At 35.3% G+C, this 15,875-nt stretch overlaps 1 protein-coding gene across 2 annotated transcripts; it reads right to left on the bottom strand.

Annotated features, from left to right (window-relative positions):
* Positions 1–1,163: 1,163 nt before the first annotated feature.
* LOC17884781 (probable mediator of RNA polymerase II transcription subunit 15c) lies at positions 1,164–6,233 on the bottom strand. 2 transcript variants are annotated; one of them, XM_006293055.2, is made up of 12 exons: positions 6,146–6,233; positions 5,567–5,763; positions 5,173–5,275; positions 4,990–5,095; positions 3,876–4,868; positions 3,747–3,802; positions 3,572–3,646; positions 2,541–3,488; positions 2,140–2,457; positions 1,880–2,044; positions 1,712–1,800; positions 1,164–1,622 (listed from the first exon to the last, which is right to left on the bottom strand). In XM_006293055.2, exons 2-12 carry the CDS (start codon positions 5,683–5,685, stop codon positions 1,406–1,408), a joined length of 3,189 nt encoding a protein of 1,062 aa, XP_006293117.1. In that variant the 5' UTR covers positions 5,686–5,763; positions 6,146–6,233; the 3' UTR covers positions 1,164–1,405. The 2 variants fall into 2 exon arrangements, with proteins under 2 accessions (XP_006293117.1, XP_023638692.1); XM_023782924.1 differs by having other exon boundaries at positions 3,876–4,871.
* Positions 6,234–15,875: the final 9,642 nt, after the last annotated feature.

Below are 15,875 nucleotides of genomic sequence, written 5' to 3' on the forward strand. Positions count from 1 at the left end.
GTTTTCAATTTTTTTGTAACAAATGGTTACTGTTTCGTTGACAATGTGAGTTTGTAGATGTCAGTGGAGATATGTGAGTTTGACACATAATTATAGCTGACACATAATTATAGCTGACACATTTCGTTGACACTTTTTTTTTTTTGTCTTTAGAGGTGTTTAATAATAATAATAAGATAGATTTATATTTTATTGTTTTACCTTTCAATTATAACATATATAAATAATTTTAAATTTGCTTTTAAATTAAATTATAAGTATTATGATACATAAATTAAATGCCACTCCAAAATTAGTTTTCTATTTTTAAATAACAAGTATTATGATATATAATTTTTAAATAACTTAGAAATAATTATAAGTGTTGAAATAATATTCATAATTTATATTTATATATTTAAAAAGGTTCCAATGGGTTTTTTTCTGTTTGAAAACAAGTTGTATAACCTAAAAGCACATTTTAATAATAAATTAGTATTTTGGATAAACCAACATATCATATCCTTTACTAATATAAAAATTGTAAAACACAAACATTATTCTACGGTGTATTGCAGGTTGAAACCAAGATCACATATAATAGAACGAACTAAAGAGTCTTTATTTTTGTAAAATTATAAGAAAATGTTGAAATAATAAAAATGTGATCTAAACCAAATATAAGTTTTTAATATACGCTGTATCACGGGGTAAATAATTTATATTTTCTCCTTACATTTTAACCACCATAATACTACATAATAATTATATTATGAATTATGAAAATTATATTAACTTTTTGAATAAAAAATTAAAAACTTTTGATTTGCCAACAATTTCATTTGTAAGTATAACTAAAATTTCACATCCAACCCCTCCGGAAAAAACAAAATCACCCTACACCGATAAACCTTTGTACTAGCTAATTTTAATTTAAACATACTTACTTGAGATATAAAACTACAAATCAAACCTTATAATTTGTAACTTTTATTGATTTTGATATCAAAACTCAATGCCAAAATAAAAACAAATACTACACAATATACAACTTATTCAATAAAAATAGATAATTTAAAATTTTAAATAATAAAGTCTGTCCCGCGGTGTACCGCGGGTTTAAACCTAATAATGCATTATAAAAATGATTTGTAGTACCTAAAATTTTCAGTAGATTTGATTATACTCTCAGTTTTGAAGAATGTAGTGTTAACACGTACAAAGAACACAACATGAGCCCCTCACTTAAAAACATAATGTACTTAAACACCAAAAAAAAAAAAAAAAACCAGACATAATTAATGTTACTTATATCACAAGCAATATAATAAAACCTAACTTGGGCTAAAAGCTTTCCACCTAAGTTTTACATATATGCAAAGTCTCAAGACCTTCTCGGTGAGTCAGCAAAAAAGAAAGTATCGATTCATGAAGCTCTTAGAACAGTTTCCCAAGCACCGTACTTGGAGCTGAAAGTGCCTCCACCGTGCCGCTCTGCATACTCAATCATTGTCGCTCTCGAACTATCATTCCACATTTGAGCTATGTCTTCCAGAGAAATTGGATTTGGATCTGAAAGTTCCTTCAAGGAAAAACTGAACCTCGATCTGGTTCTCGCGGATAAATCCTCATAACTGTGTACACTGAAACAAGAAGAAATAAATCTCTAAGATCATCCATGCATGTTTAGTTTCCCCTTTTTGTGAATCAAATTCTAGAATTTTTTACTTACCTTGTGTCCAAGGAGAATTCCTCGAGAATTATCGGGGAACTATATGGGTAATCCCCAAGAACTAGCAAGCGTAAAGGTTGAATCTGTGACTGCATCAAACATTATACACATAAATAGCTAAGCAAAGGGAGAAAAAGATACTAAGAGATTAAGTTTCAAGAGACTTACAATTTTTCCTGAATTGTAATGATCTTTGAATTGAGCACTGAGAGCCACAGGGACATAAGAACATGTCACAATTGTTCCTAAAGTGTCTTCATCGCATATTTCAACCACTGTCTCTATAAGTCTCCTATTTATCTCTTTGATTTCTTGCAAGAGGGCAGAGCCGGGCTGCAAGATTTAAAAAAAGAATGGACTTAGTTCGATCGTACATTTCCTTTCGTAGTTCGATAAAACAGAGGAAATTTACAGGCTAAAGAATTTACCTCATTCTCGTTAGCTTTCGGGCCAGATGCTACCGCGAAATCAAATTCAGATTCAAGACTACTGAACTGGTTATACCAATCAGTTTCTGGTGCCATATCTTGAGGGTCAGCGCTGATTAAGCGCTTAAATCTCTTACTCGGATATTCTTCTTGTTCATCTGTCGTGAAGTTTCTTGTTTCGAAACTCAAGTCCTCTCCTAAACCAGCGCGAGATCCTCCATCCGGATGGAACGATCCTGCCATCCTGTCAACCATACCCATGATTGAGCCCATCTCATTTACAGATTGTTCCAAGGATCTTGGTGATCTTGTTTTAAACTAGAAGAGCCACAAACATTAACTAATATTAGTAAACTAAAGAAGGTAAATAAAGCTATAGAGTTAATGATTACTTCACTCACCGCTCTTATCAGTCGATCAATAGGCTGCTCAGGAAGAATTTTAAACGGAGGCTCGTCATGTGTGCCAAGTTTTACAGAACAATCCAGAGATTCAGCATGTGAAACTGGAGATTCCACAGATATAGGGTTTTCAGAATCCCCAGGAATTGCAGATTGAGAAACAAAAGGCGAGCCACAAGACTTCGATGAGGCTTTAGTTTTGTCCACTAACTGAGGAGAAGAGTTGTACTGTATCTGAGCAGATGGTGAGACATTAGATATTCCCTTTGTAAGCTGGTGCTGACTCAATGAAACGTGTTGCTGAAGCAACTCAGTTTTGATGTTGACCCCTTGACTCATCCTCACATCATTCATCTCATGTGAACTCGGTATCTGAAGCTTTTGATTCTCTTGTTGTGGTTGTTGTTGTTGTTGCTGCTGCCTACGAGATTGCGGTTGTTGTGTCTGGCGATGATGAGTTTGCTTTTGCTGCCTTGGCAGAAACATACTAGACTGGACCGGATTAGTCTTCGAGTGTAACATGACATTTCCTGAGGAGGCCACAATCTTGCTCTCGTCTCTTGGTTCCAACTTCTGTCTTGTCTGCAACAAAGCTGTCTGTGATGTCAACCTAGGGCCTGATACTGAAGGCGAGGCTCCAATTTGGTTACTTGACATCAACTGTGACTTCATTTGATCTTTCTCAAGAGACTGCGACATATTGACTTGAGCACTTTGTGTAGTAAACTGTCCTTGTTGCTGCTGCTGCATTGACTTTCTAATTATGGTGTGGTTCTTGGTCAGCTTCAATATGTGTTCCTCATACAGATCAAACTTGTCTCTGTGCTTCTCTGTTACACTGTTCTTAGTCACATTCAAGAAAACCATAACATGTTCAATCGATGATTTGAACGCCTTTATCTTTGGAATCGGCTCATCTCCCATCTTTTCTGGCGGAAGAGATTCAATCTGGAAAGAAAAGACAAGACATATAAATTCGAGAACAAGTGTCCCGGAAACAGAACAATTAGATTAGGTTATGAATAAAGTACCTGACGCAATTTCTGCATAATTTTACTGTGTATTGTAATCAAGATTGGTAGATACTTCTCTTTCATGGCTTTTATCTACAAGACATATTACAAAGACATCAAAACAAAACAAGAACATGGCTTGGTGTAATAGTTTTAGTATGACCAATCAAAATTTCTTGTTAGTGATAGATACCTTCTGATAGGTCTCCTCTTGCCAGTCACCAGTGGCATTCACTGAATCTTGAGATGCTACAAAGAACATAAAACATTATTAGAAGGGAACATTAGTTATAAAAAAAAGTTGGTAATAAAGGAAACATACTAGATGGATTTGCCAGAGGAGCTCTCTGTGATTGATTTGGATGAATCTGTTGGTTTGCTATGTTTTGAGTTTGGTTCAAGGAACTTGCAGCAGCTTGAAACATCTGTGAAGAGTCCAAGTATTGTTGTGAGCTTCTTTTCTGAGTCTTCTGCTGTTGCATGTTCGGTCGGTAATGTTGTGACATCATTGGTTGAGATTGTCCAACTTCTTGAACTGGAGTAGCCAAGAAACTTGATCCAGGCGTATTGAAGTTACTAGGTTGATGCTGCCTTTGTGAGGGCACGACGACTGAAGCTGCGGGCCGGTATTGTTGTGACATTATTGGTTGAGATTTTCCAACTTCTTGATGACCTTGAGTAGCCAACAAACTTGATCCAGCCGCTTTGAAGTTTCCAGATTGATGCTGCCTTTGTGGCCTTTCTTGAAAGCTAGCGATATTGTTCTGCGGAGACGATGACACCCTAAAAGCTCGTTGCTCTACCATATGTTGTCGTTGTGTTGGATGATTCTGTTGTGTGTTAGGAACATTCATCAGTGGACTATGTTCTTGGGACGGTTGAACCATCTGCTGTTGAGGACTAGAACGAACCGGCTGTGTCTGAAACTGATATCTTGGCAGCATTTGAGAGTTTTGTTGATCTGATGATAATTGAGTCAAAGACTGCTGAACTGGTTGTTTTTTTAAAAGACTTTGCGGATGATACTGCTGCTGTTGAGGTTGCTGCATTTGCTGAGGTTGCATATTCCCATGTCCGACTTTTTCTTTTAGAAGGTGTTGGTTCATTTGTTGCTGTTGAGGACGATGTTGTTGCCTTCCCTGCATCTCTCTGTTTATGTTCTGTACCATTGAAGTGGCTATAGGGACTTGAGTTGGCAAATGAGATGACCCGGGGATGTTGAGATTGCTCTGCGCGTTTTGCGGTAACCAGTTTTGGATTGTTGGAGTCTGTGTATATGGCAATGAGGTCGGCGTTGGTTGCACTTGATTCATAGCTATTGTTCAGATAAACAAACGCATAGAAACAAAACGTTACTAAGTAATATGTTTGTTTCTAAGGCACTAAATCATATAAATAGACAAAACCAAAAACACACAAAGTAAAATTCTTATTACCTGGACCTGAAGTATTGGCTCTAGGGACAGAAGAACCCAATTGTCCAGTTTTGTGTAAGTGTTCTATTGCATGCATCTTTCCAGCGAGTTTCCGGACGTATTCAGCCTGAGACATAGCAAAAGGTCAAAACAAAACAAAAACAGGAAACAAGATCTCAAAATTTAGCCTTTGTCTTTGAGCACCTTATCTATGGCTGTGTTATAAGCCTTCTCCTCAACTTTGGAAGCAACTTCTCTAATCATATCTTCCCTTTTCAATGGGAAATGTTCCTTCAACTTGTTAACTCTACACATACGTAAGAGAGCAAAAGATCAGTGACATTTTTGTATGCCTAATTATATCATAAACGTTTATGCACAACACTCTTATGATTTAATAGTTGCATTGTTTATTTGTGTATAATATAAGAATCATTATCATGAGGAAGTTATACAAGATCACAGCAAAAGCATGACTAAGACAAAAAAAAAACCTTACTCTCTTGCATGAATGTCAATAATCAAATAGAATCAAACAAAAGAAACAAGAACCCTAATTTGATGATTAAAAAAAATTGTATTCAGAAAGAAGGCTTACAATTTCGAAAGAACGGATTTCCGAAATCCGGAATCAAGATGTGATCTCCAATCATTAGAATTATTGGCGGCGGAGGCTCCCCCTAGTTCATTAGGTTTCCAATTAGTATTCTCCTCCATTAAGTTATGCGCGTCGCCGACAAATGTTTTCTCCGAAGAAGATAAGATTTATGTGCTTGCGCCCAAAAACCCTTTCGACTGCGCTTTAAAAACAAAGAAAAAAATAACGATTATTGATTAGAGAAATCCATCAACTACGTAATACTCAAACAAATCGATTACGTAAGTACTAACAAATAATCAAATCCTTAGCCTTAACAATACTTAACGACATTAAACCTAAGTAACATAAAACCAAACTAATGTACAACTGAAACCTTTTTGATATCGAGAAACCAATGTTTGTGTAATAACCTTAAACCCTCAAATTAAAACATGGCATTAAATACAGTCAAACCAACACATGTACTGTGTTTCTCAAAAGGTTACATACCCAAAAACACGATCACACAATCTACTATGATCAAACTTAAGAACGATATAAGGAACTCTATCAACAGGGACTATAGAAGAAACTCACAGATCGTAGAAGTGAAGGATCGAGAGAAATCGAGAATCTGAGATGATTGAAGGATTCAGGCAGAGAAGAGAGCAAACCTAAGGCTAAGACGCAAAAAGGAAAAAGAGCGGAGAGATTGAAGAAGACTTTACAAAATCATATATATAGAGTCAAAACATTTTTTTTATGTAAATCAAATTTAATGTAAGATATGATTTGGCCTGTTTTGGGAAATATTTGTGAATGGTGACATGTGTTGTAGGACTAGGCCCGTTTTGGGAATGAATCTTTGGAGTTTTGGTATTTTTTTTAAAGTTAAGATTTGGACTAAGCTAATAGGGCCAACGCAATCTCCTTTTTTTTTTCTTTTTCTGTTTAATGTATTTTTTTTTTGTATATATTTGATAAGAAAATAAATTGGGAAACAAATAATTATGATAGTTTGCATAAGAATTAAGAATTAAACGAGGTTCAGTTAGGAAAGGTTTGGGCATTCTGAGTACTCGGTTTAGTGTTAGATGTCTTTGGATATTTTACAGTTTGGTTTAGATTTGGTTTGGTATTCTCTCGGTTTGAGTTGGTTCGGATGTTAAAAAAGAGAACCGGTTTAGGATAAAATAAAAATGGAATTCAGTTTGATTTTATTGTTTATTATAATTTGAACTACCGGAACGATCCAAGATACCTTAATAAGATACGGTCAAATAATGACAAATATAGCTTAAATATTCAAATGGTTATTTCAAGTATTTTGGTTATTTCAATTTGAAAATAAGTGAAATAAGTTAATGTTAAAAGAAAAAAAATAAGTTTCATAAGTAATACCTAATAATAAGCTGAATTTTTTCAAAAACTACTCTAATATTTTTATTTATTAGCTTATTATGCACTGCAAAGTATTATTTTTTTACAAAGATGTTTGCTCTTTAAAGATTTGTAGAGTAATAAGGTTTGAATAACAAATAGTCAACTTTTTATAGAGATTTGTTACCATACAAGATTATTAACTTTGAAAACAGAAGTTATCTTACAGATGTTTCATTCACGCATGTTTTAGATACCGAAACAAATATATAAAAGTGCACTACTCGAAGAGAAATTTAGAGTCTGTGCCATGAACAATGCAAATTCTTTGCCCAGTCCCACTTTCCCAAAAGCTTTTCACGGTTGCCACAATCCCAAAACACAATGACTTGTTTACCCCTGAACAATTAAACTGATCGTTTTAGTTTATTTTATTTTATTTTTCTCATGTCTCACTTTAAAAGACAGAAAGTAGTCAGAAAACGACCTTTGAGTTTCTCTCCCCCACTTTCGTCTTCCCCAAACTCGAAAGAAGAAAAATTTCTCACTAAAAAAACCATGGACAAACAACTAACATTAAGCAAATTCTGGCCCTGGAAGCCGCTTCCCCATTCCGCAACGATGGAAGCAGAGGCGCATCCCTCCGACGTCCTCGATCCCATTCCAGGAAAAGCGCAGGAAAACCCTCCGTTCGACCATGCCGCCGCCAACCAAAACCCGTCGATGCATCTCCCCGGAAAAGATCAGATTTCTCTTAAATCTAACTCTTTTGCTTTCTTTTTTTTTTGCTCAGGGTTTTTTTTTGCCGAATATGTTTTTTGTCCGCCTCTAGATTGTCCAAATCTGCAATGTCTATCAACAAGTTTCTCCATAACAGATACTAACTTCTGTTTTTTTGTCCTTCGCGAGATTGTTCACTGTTGTAGCCACCCAACCAAGACATAGCCCCTCGATGTAATTTCGGAGGACCAGATCTAAAATGTCTATCAACAAGATTTCTCCATAATCGATATTAAGTTGTGTTTATTTTTGTCTTTGGTCATATTGTCCGCAGCCGAGGAAAAAACTTCTCTAATAGACACCCAACCAAAAGAGACCCCTCAGAACACCTCAATGTAAGTTTCAGAAGACCAAATTTAACTTGTCTATCAACAAGATTGTCCACAGCTGCTACTAATCTCTTCTTTTCTTTTCCTTACAGAGCCTATTCAACCCATGTCTGATTACGGTAGCCCACTAATCATGCATCCTAGTATATAAATGGACAAGAATTACATTATTTTTTGTTTGTCCACGATAATTTTTTGGTCCATTTACAGATTGTCCACCAAATATACAGAAAACAATAGTCCATCTGTTAGGCGAGTTGACATCCCTCCTCATCCTAAACAATAGTCCATCTGTTAGCTTTTGTTTAATTTGTAACTAAACCAATTACCCTAAATATATGTTGGGTAATAGCCTTCATTCTCTAAATTTAATGCTCCCCTTGCTAGAGAAAATGTCACATTTCTTGGCAAGCTTTTCGCTGCTTCTTCATCATTGCTACATAAAAAAAAATTACTATATTGGAGGGTGGAGCAAAGATTTTTTTAAAAGGGAGTTGTGTCCTTTTGGCAGTGATATGGGTTAAAAATTACAATTGTGCCACAAAAAGCAATGTCATGTCATCAGTTTTGAGAGGATTCTTTTAAAGTTTTAGGGGGGGGGGGGGGGGACTCCTCCCGCTTATCGGTGGAAGTTATGACAGACTTTTGAAATCCGGTAATATGACAGAGTTATTTTTATGATAGACAAATGTAATAGATTTTTAAATATTAGTAGATAAATGTGATAGATATTTTTTTAGTGGTAGTAGAGTTAAAAATTAAGGCAGATGTATGGAGGACTGACATGTAAATGTGGTAAAGTTATTACATTGATGATAGATAAATGTCTTAGTTGGTAAAGTTTATTAGAAGAGATATTGCTATGGTGACAGATCTATGTATTTACCACAAATGTTATGAGAATGATAGACTAAAATGACATATATATATATAATATGACAGCAGATAATTTTATTTGCGACAGATATAAACGGCAGAGTTTAAAACTAGTGATGACAAATATATGTAGCTGATATATTTTTCCGATTTCGACAGATTTAGCGCACATAGTTGCAATAGATGTATAAGCTAGGGCAATAAAAAAAAAGTTGACAAAGTTATAGAGTGTGTGGTGAAAGATATATTGAAGATTGACAGATTTATACTATTCACGTATTAGGTCAAACGAGAACTCACTAGATGAAAAGTCATTTTTGCCTTTGTCCAATTCTTCAAAGAAAATTATGCCTTCTAAATACCTAACTAAAAAATGGGTTTGTGAGGTTAATTCACATCCGATCAGTAGGATTTAGTTCTTGAATAAGGTATCATAAGAAAAATTATGTTGTCAAGTACCTATAGAAACTGACAAATTTTTAATTGGAGTTTAACTCAAGAAATTATAGATGTTGCTTTATGGCCAAGTAACTACAATTTTCATCCTAAATATGTGTTAAGTATGAATCTAAAAATAACCCCCTCTCCTCTTCCTTTCCAACGAACCATCGGCTTGTCAATGGGAGCAATTCTCCATCCGCAAGGATTGTGCTCTTACGGTTTTACCAATTTATTTGGTTCAGTTTATTCGGTTTTACGGGTTATTTGGTTATCAATAATTCTGCCGAATTGACCCGAATAAAAATTATGTTTGGTTCGGTTCTTTGGTTCGGTTATAGGGTTTTTAAGACGTTCCGAAATTAACCGAATATTTTTCTTTTTCGGTTTATTGAACCGAAATACACAAAAATAGAGAAAATGAGTCTAAAAATACACTAAAATACAAACCCATTAACATAAATTTATGATTACAAAATGAAAGGCCCAACCCATTAATGGTTAGGGTTTCCAAATATTTCCGGTGACGAGTATGCGACTATGACAGCGGATGTGAGGGCGAATGTGACGGCTCATCAGACCATCTGAAGTAGCTTGTTTTCCGACAATAGCACATAAATCTGCCTCTGACGAGATCTATCATCTACTATCATCAAAACCAAATGCTATCTATCGACTAAATCGACTACATATCTGAATTTGACTGCTCCTGCTTGCTTCAAGGATTCCGACTCTTGCACAAAGCTGCTAACTACAGATCTTCAAAAAGTAAAAGCAAGGAAACTGCAACTTAATTAATCAATGACACAATTAAGAGAGTTTGAGCCAATCTGAGAAGTGTACCTCGTGACCATTTTGTTGCTAGTTCATTCATTTTAAAGATGAGTGCATGAGTAAGGCTTATCTAAACAGTTTTGTTGTTATTTTTGATTAATGATTGATTCTCTTTCTTGTATACTTGTTTTATGTGATTTGGTGTCTTTGGACGAGCCTGCAGAAGTGTTATTTCGGCCATGGAGTGAAAGGAATGGGAGATCCATCGATGAGAAGCGACTGGAGCAAAGTTAGGGCTTCAGTGTCGATCGACACCAGCGGCGAGTGTCGATCGACACCAATTTTCTTTCTCGCGAGGATGGTCGCGAGTGTCGGGCGACACCAGCAGATGCTGTCGATCGACAGTACTTGTCAGATGTGTTATATTTGGATTGTTTCATGGATTATTTGTTGTTTGTGTTAGTTAATGCTTGAATGTGTTCTTTACTGCTTGTGTGTATAGCCAGTAGTGGGATGATTTCCTCACTAAATATTTCTGGAAATACTTATGCATCTCTTTTCTGTGATGCAGGTAAAAGAAACGTGTAAACGTAGAATCATGGCAAGGAGAGAAGGATGATCCAGGGTCTCACTGTTTTGCTGGAATAATGTTAGGAAATGTTTAAGATTTGCTAGACATGGAATTTAGATGCATGAGAGGTGATTATGTTTCTGGAATAATTATTGATTAGATTTGCTAGCTTAATGCAATTCTTTAATTTGGATTTTTGGTTAAGTCTTTTGCTTGTTAACGCTGATTGGTTGGTTTAATGGAATTGTTGATCTAATTGGTTTAAATTGATTAGGGTCGGTTTAGCCGGTTTAGTGGTTTAAATTGATTAGGACCGGTTTAGCTAGTTTAGCTGGTTTGAATTAATTGAGTTAATCCGGTTTGCATGTATATAAAAAAAAATGGGTCGGGTCTTTTCAAAAACACACTTTGACTCAATAAAGCTTATAAAGTAAGAGAGAAAACAAAGACTTTAAACCGATAAAAACACAATATATCAGGTCACCCATCCTAAAATTATTCATGCTCAACAACACTCAAAGGTGGATGGCTGGCAGAAAAAAGAAATGCACTTTATTGACATATATGGTCAAATCAATTCTTTTACAAATTTCCGCATGCTCTACCATAATTTCCGAGAAGAGGATGCCACATATATGATGATCAATCTATCATATCAAACTACATGCAACATATATGATCATAATGAAATGACTTCACGAAGCATTCCATTGTATGCAACTCTCCCTATAAAAGTAGAGTATCCTACTAACGATTTATTACTTGCATCATACCCATAGTCAGGTGAAAGTTAACGAGTATTAGATGCAATTAAAAAATAACAACCCAACTCCAAAAAAAAAGAGAACGTTTACAAAAATAAACGTCATCGTTTTAACAAAATAAAATAAGTAAATAATCTTGTAATTGTTATGAATGATTTAGTGGATACCCATTATAGGCCCATTAGTCTATTCACCATATTTGTATCCCAATATATACCATGTGGTTATCAATAGAATAAACACACATTTTACCCTTTCAATCTCTTTCTTAACATGTTATCAGCACGCTCTAACCCTAGTCGTCTGAAAAAAAAAAAAAAAAAACCTAACCTTCGAGTTGTTGCGCAACCATCGCCGTTTCCGACGTTCTTCATCACCAACATCACCAACTTCTACTTTTCAGTTTCCTCCATCGGTAAACATTACAAAACCTATCTAATATTTATTAATCAAATCATAGATTCATCTCATATCATCGTTTGTATGATCTATTATAATTATAAATAGTTATGTTGGTATTTGCTCGTTTATGGTTTTTGGTCAACTATCACTGCTCGATTACGGTATTTTCTAGGTTATAAGTAGTAAGAGTCAGTGATTTGTTATAATATTGTTCATAATAAATCATTGATGCTTTGTTATAATAAAACGTTTAATATTCTAATAGATCTATAAGTTGGTGTTGTCTAATAGGTCACGGAAGAGGATTGATAAGTTAGAGAAGACTTTCTCTACCTTCCATGCAAATAATGTGTTATTACAAACACAATACCGTGAGAAAGGGTTTACGAGGTATTCCCAGTTAATTTCATGCCTTCTTGTTGCTGAAGAGCAAAACCAGTTGCTGCTGAAAAATCACGGTTTGTGTCCAACCGGATCTGCCCCGCTCCCCAAAGCAAACACGACATCATTCGGTAGGAAAGAGCAAAACAGTGCCAATAACTATGGTCGTGGACGTGGATATCAATGTGGTCGTGGTCGAGGTCGTAGTCGTCGACACGACTATCGTCGAGGCCGAGGAGTGTCTTTTAAGAACTCTTCTAAGAAGTGGACCGGTAACAAACAAGAGAAATCTCCAAGTGTTTGTAACCGATGTGGAGGAGATGACCATTGGGCTAAGAGGTGCCGGACATCAAAACACCTTGTTGATCTTTATCAACAATCCCTAAAGCAAAAGGGCAAGAAGTTGGAAGCAAACTTGGTGTTTGAAGATGGCGAAGAGGATTTTGGTCATGATGGTGTTACTCACATGGAAACTTCTAACTTCCTTGAGGAGTAGAAGTGATTTTTAGTTTCTCATGGATTTAAGTTATAAGTTATGTTTCCTTTTTATTTCTGGTTTTAGATTTTATTTTCTTCTAAAGTTGTTGAGTTTTAGACAATTTTTTTTAATGTAACAAGTTTTAAAGTTAAACCTTACCTTCTTTAGGAGAGATGTATTGCTAGAATCTATCTCAATTGTTTGATTATTTGGTTTAATAAATTATTGGTTTATGTTGGTTCATTGAGGTACCCATGACTTCGTATGATTTTCTCATGCATGCATGCTTAAGTATGTTTGATCTTTGGTTTACGTTTGGTATAATTGTTGGTTGGATTCATGTTACGTAATGCCTCTTTAAGATTTAATAATCATTTCTTATTTATTTTATGTAGCATGTAATATATTATTGACTTATATGAAAAATAATTTTCATGTGAATTATAATTTCTGTTTGCTCTATCGCCTAATTATAAAATATAGTCAATCACGTCAGATTCATTTGTGGTAAATTATTATGTGACAACTTATTTATATATATATGCGTTTTTAATAAGAAATAAATGCAAGCAATTACTTGATTTTGTTGTGATAGTCATATTATTTTGCCTCGATCTCATGATTATATATATTTTTGTTTTCTTTATTTAGAAAATAATGATGGATGGTGAGGCTAAATGCTTGGTAGATAGCGCGACTAGCCATACCATTCTAAAGAAAAAGAGATATTTTCTCAGATGATAATGAAAGAGGCTAGTGTGAGTACAGTCTCGGGTAGTGCATACATTATTGAAGGCTCCGGAAGAGCATATATGTTATTGCCTATGGGAACGCAACTTGAAGTAGTTGATGCGTTATATTCTCCCAAGTCTAAGAGAAATCTATTAAGCTTTAAAGATATCCGTAGAAATGGGTATCATATTGAGACTATGAATGAAGGAAACAATGAGTACCTTCAGATCCTAAGTAATACCCAAAGCTCAAAGAAAATTATTGAAAGACTACCCACCTTCTCTACTGGTTTATATTTTACTAAGATTAGTACGATTGAGGCAAATATTGTAGTAAACCATAAGTTTACTGAAAATCTCAATGTTTGGCATGACAGGTTAGGCCATCCCGGTTTGATAATGATGCAAAAGATAATAATGAATTCTTGTGGACATTCATTGGAGAACCAGAGGGTTCTTCCTAATGGTTTCTCATGCGCTGCATGTTCACAAGGCAAGCTAATCATAAGGTCTTCACCAGCTAAGATAAATTCTGAATCGATAAATTTTCTGGAACGGATACATGGGGATATTTGTGGGCCGATTAACCCACCGTGTGGAACCTTTAGATATTTTATGGTTCTAATTGAAGCAACGACTAGATGGTCACATGTATCTTTGTTATCAACCCACAATTTGGCGTTTGCGAGGTTACTTGCTCAGTTGATTCAATTACGATCACATTTTCCAGATTTTCCTTTAAAGACAATTCATCTTGATAATGCTGGTGAATTTACGTCCCAAGCTTTTAATAATTATTGTTTGTCCATTGGGATAAGTGTTGAACATCCTGTAGCACATGCTCATACACAAAATGGTTTAGCTGAATCATTGATTAAGCGCCTCCAACTGATTGCTAGACCATTACTTATGAAATCAAAACTCCCAATTTCTGCTTGGGGACATGCTATTTTACATGCGGCAGAGTTAATTCGCATCAGGCCAACGAGTAATCATAAGTGTTCCCCCTCACAATTAATTTTGGGTCGTGAACGAGTATTTCCCATCTATAAGTTTTTTGATGTGTTGTATATGTTCCAATTGCTCCACCACAAGGATTTAAGATGGGGCCTCAAAGGAGGTTGGGGATATATGTTGGATATGACTCCCCATCGATAATTAAATATCTAGAGACATGTACAGGGAATTTTTTGAAGGCTCGTTTTGCAAATTGTCATTTCAATGAGTCTGTATATCCAACATTGGGGGAGAAAATAATAAGCTGGGAAATGAAATCCGTTGGAATGAATTATCATTATCTTATCATGATCCTCGGACTGGAGAATGTGAATCAGAAGTCCAAAAGATAATTCATTTATAGAGCTTAGCAAATCAGTTGCCAGACTCATTTGATGACCCCAAATAGAGTAACTAAGTCTCATATCCCAGCTGTTAATGCTCCAGTTCAAATTGATGTCCAAGGAGTACTAAATCAAGCTGCTGCTGAGTCTAAGGCACGTTTAAAACGTGGTAGACCAATTGTTTCCAAAGATAAGAATCCTCGAAAAAGAAAAGGAGCAGAAATTGGCAATAGTGAAACCGAGGATGTAAAGAATCCTGAAGATTCTCTAGAAGAGACCGTAGACATGACAAAGAAAGAAATTCAGGTACCTAATAATGAAGAGATCTCAATTAATCATGTCATGTCTGGGATAAAATGGAACCGAAAGCAAATCGACGTCGATGATAATTTTGCATGCAATGTAGCACTTGAGGTTATGGATGAAAATGAGGATCATCCAAAACGAGAAGTGTTTGGACCGGTAGTCCGTACTCCTAATGGTGTTAAACCAGTTGGACATAAATAGGTCTTTGTGCGGAAAAGGAATGAAAATGATGAAGTTGTGCGATACAGAGCACGATTAATTGCACAAGGATTCTCACAAAGACATGGAATTGATTATGAGGAGACATACTCCCCTGTGGTGGATGCAAATACTTTCAGATTCTTAATTAGTCTGGCAATTAAGGAAGGACTTGATTTACGCCTGATGGACGTAGTCACAACATACATGTATGGTCCCCTGGATAATGAAATTTATATGAAAGTCCCAGAAGGATTCAAACTGCCACCGACAGCAAAATCTAGTTCTCGAGAACATTACTGCATAAAGTTGAATAAATCTCTTTATGGGCTGAAACAATCAGGGCGTATGTGGCATAATCGTCTGAGTGAATATTTAATAAGAGAAGGTTATAAGAATAACCCTATCAGCCAATACATATTTATAAAGAGATTTGAGAAAGGATTTGTTATAATCGCAGTATATGTAGATGATTTGAATATCATTGGAACTTCTGGAGAAATTTCCCATACAGTGGAGTACTTGAAGAAAGAATTTGAGATGAAAGATCTTGGAAAGACGAGATTATGTCTGGGATTA

This window comes from Capsella rubella, unplaced genomic scaffold, assembly GCF_000375325.1.
Source record: "Capsella rubella cultivar Monte Gargano unplaced genomic scaffold, Caprub1_0 scaffold_5, whole genome shotgun sequence".
Lineage (NCBI taxonomy): Eukaryota > Viridiplantae > Streptophyta > Magnoliopsida > Brassicales > Brassicaceae > Capsella > Capsella rubella.

Coding starts and splice junctions, on each gene's coding strand:
- LOC17884781 (XM_023782924.1), bottom strand. CDS start 5,685: ATGGAGGAGAATACTAATTGGAAACCTAATGAACTAGGGGGAGCCTCC. Junction 3,803..3,875: donor TCCTCTGGCAAATCCATCTA/GTATGTTTCCTT, acceptor TGTTCTTTGTAG/CATCTCAAGATTCAGTGAAT. Junction 1,801..1,879: donor ATTACAATTCAGGAAAAATT/GTAAGTCTCTTG, acceptor TGTTTGATGCAG/TCACAGATTCAACCTTTACG.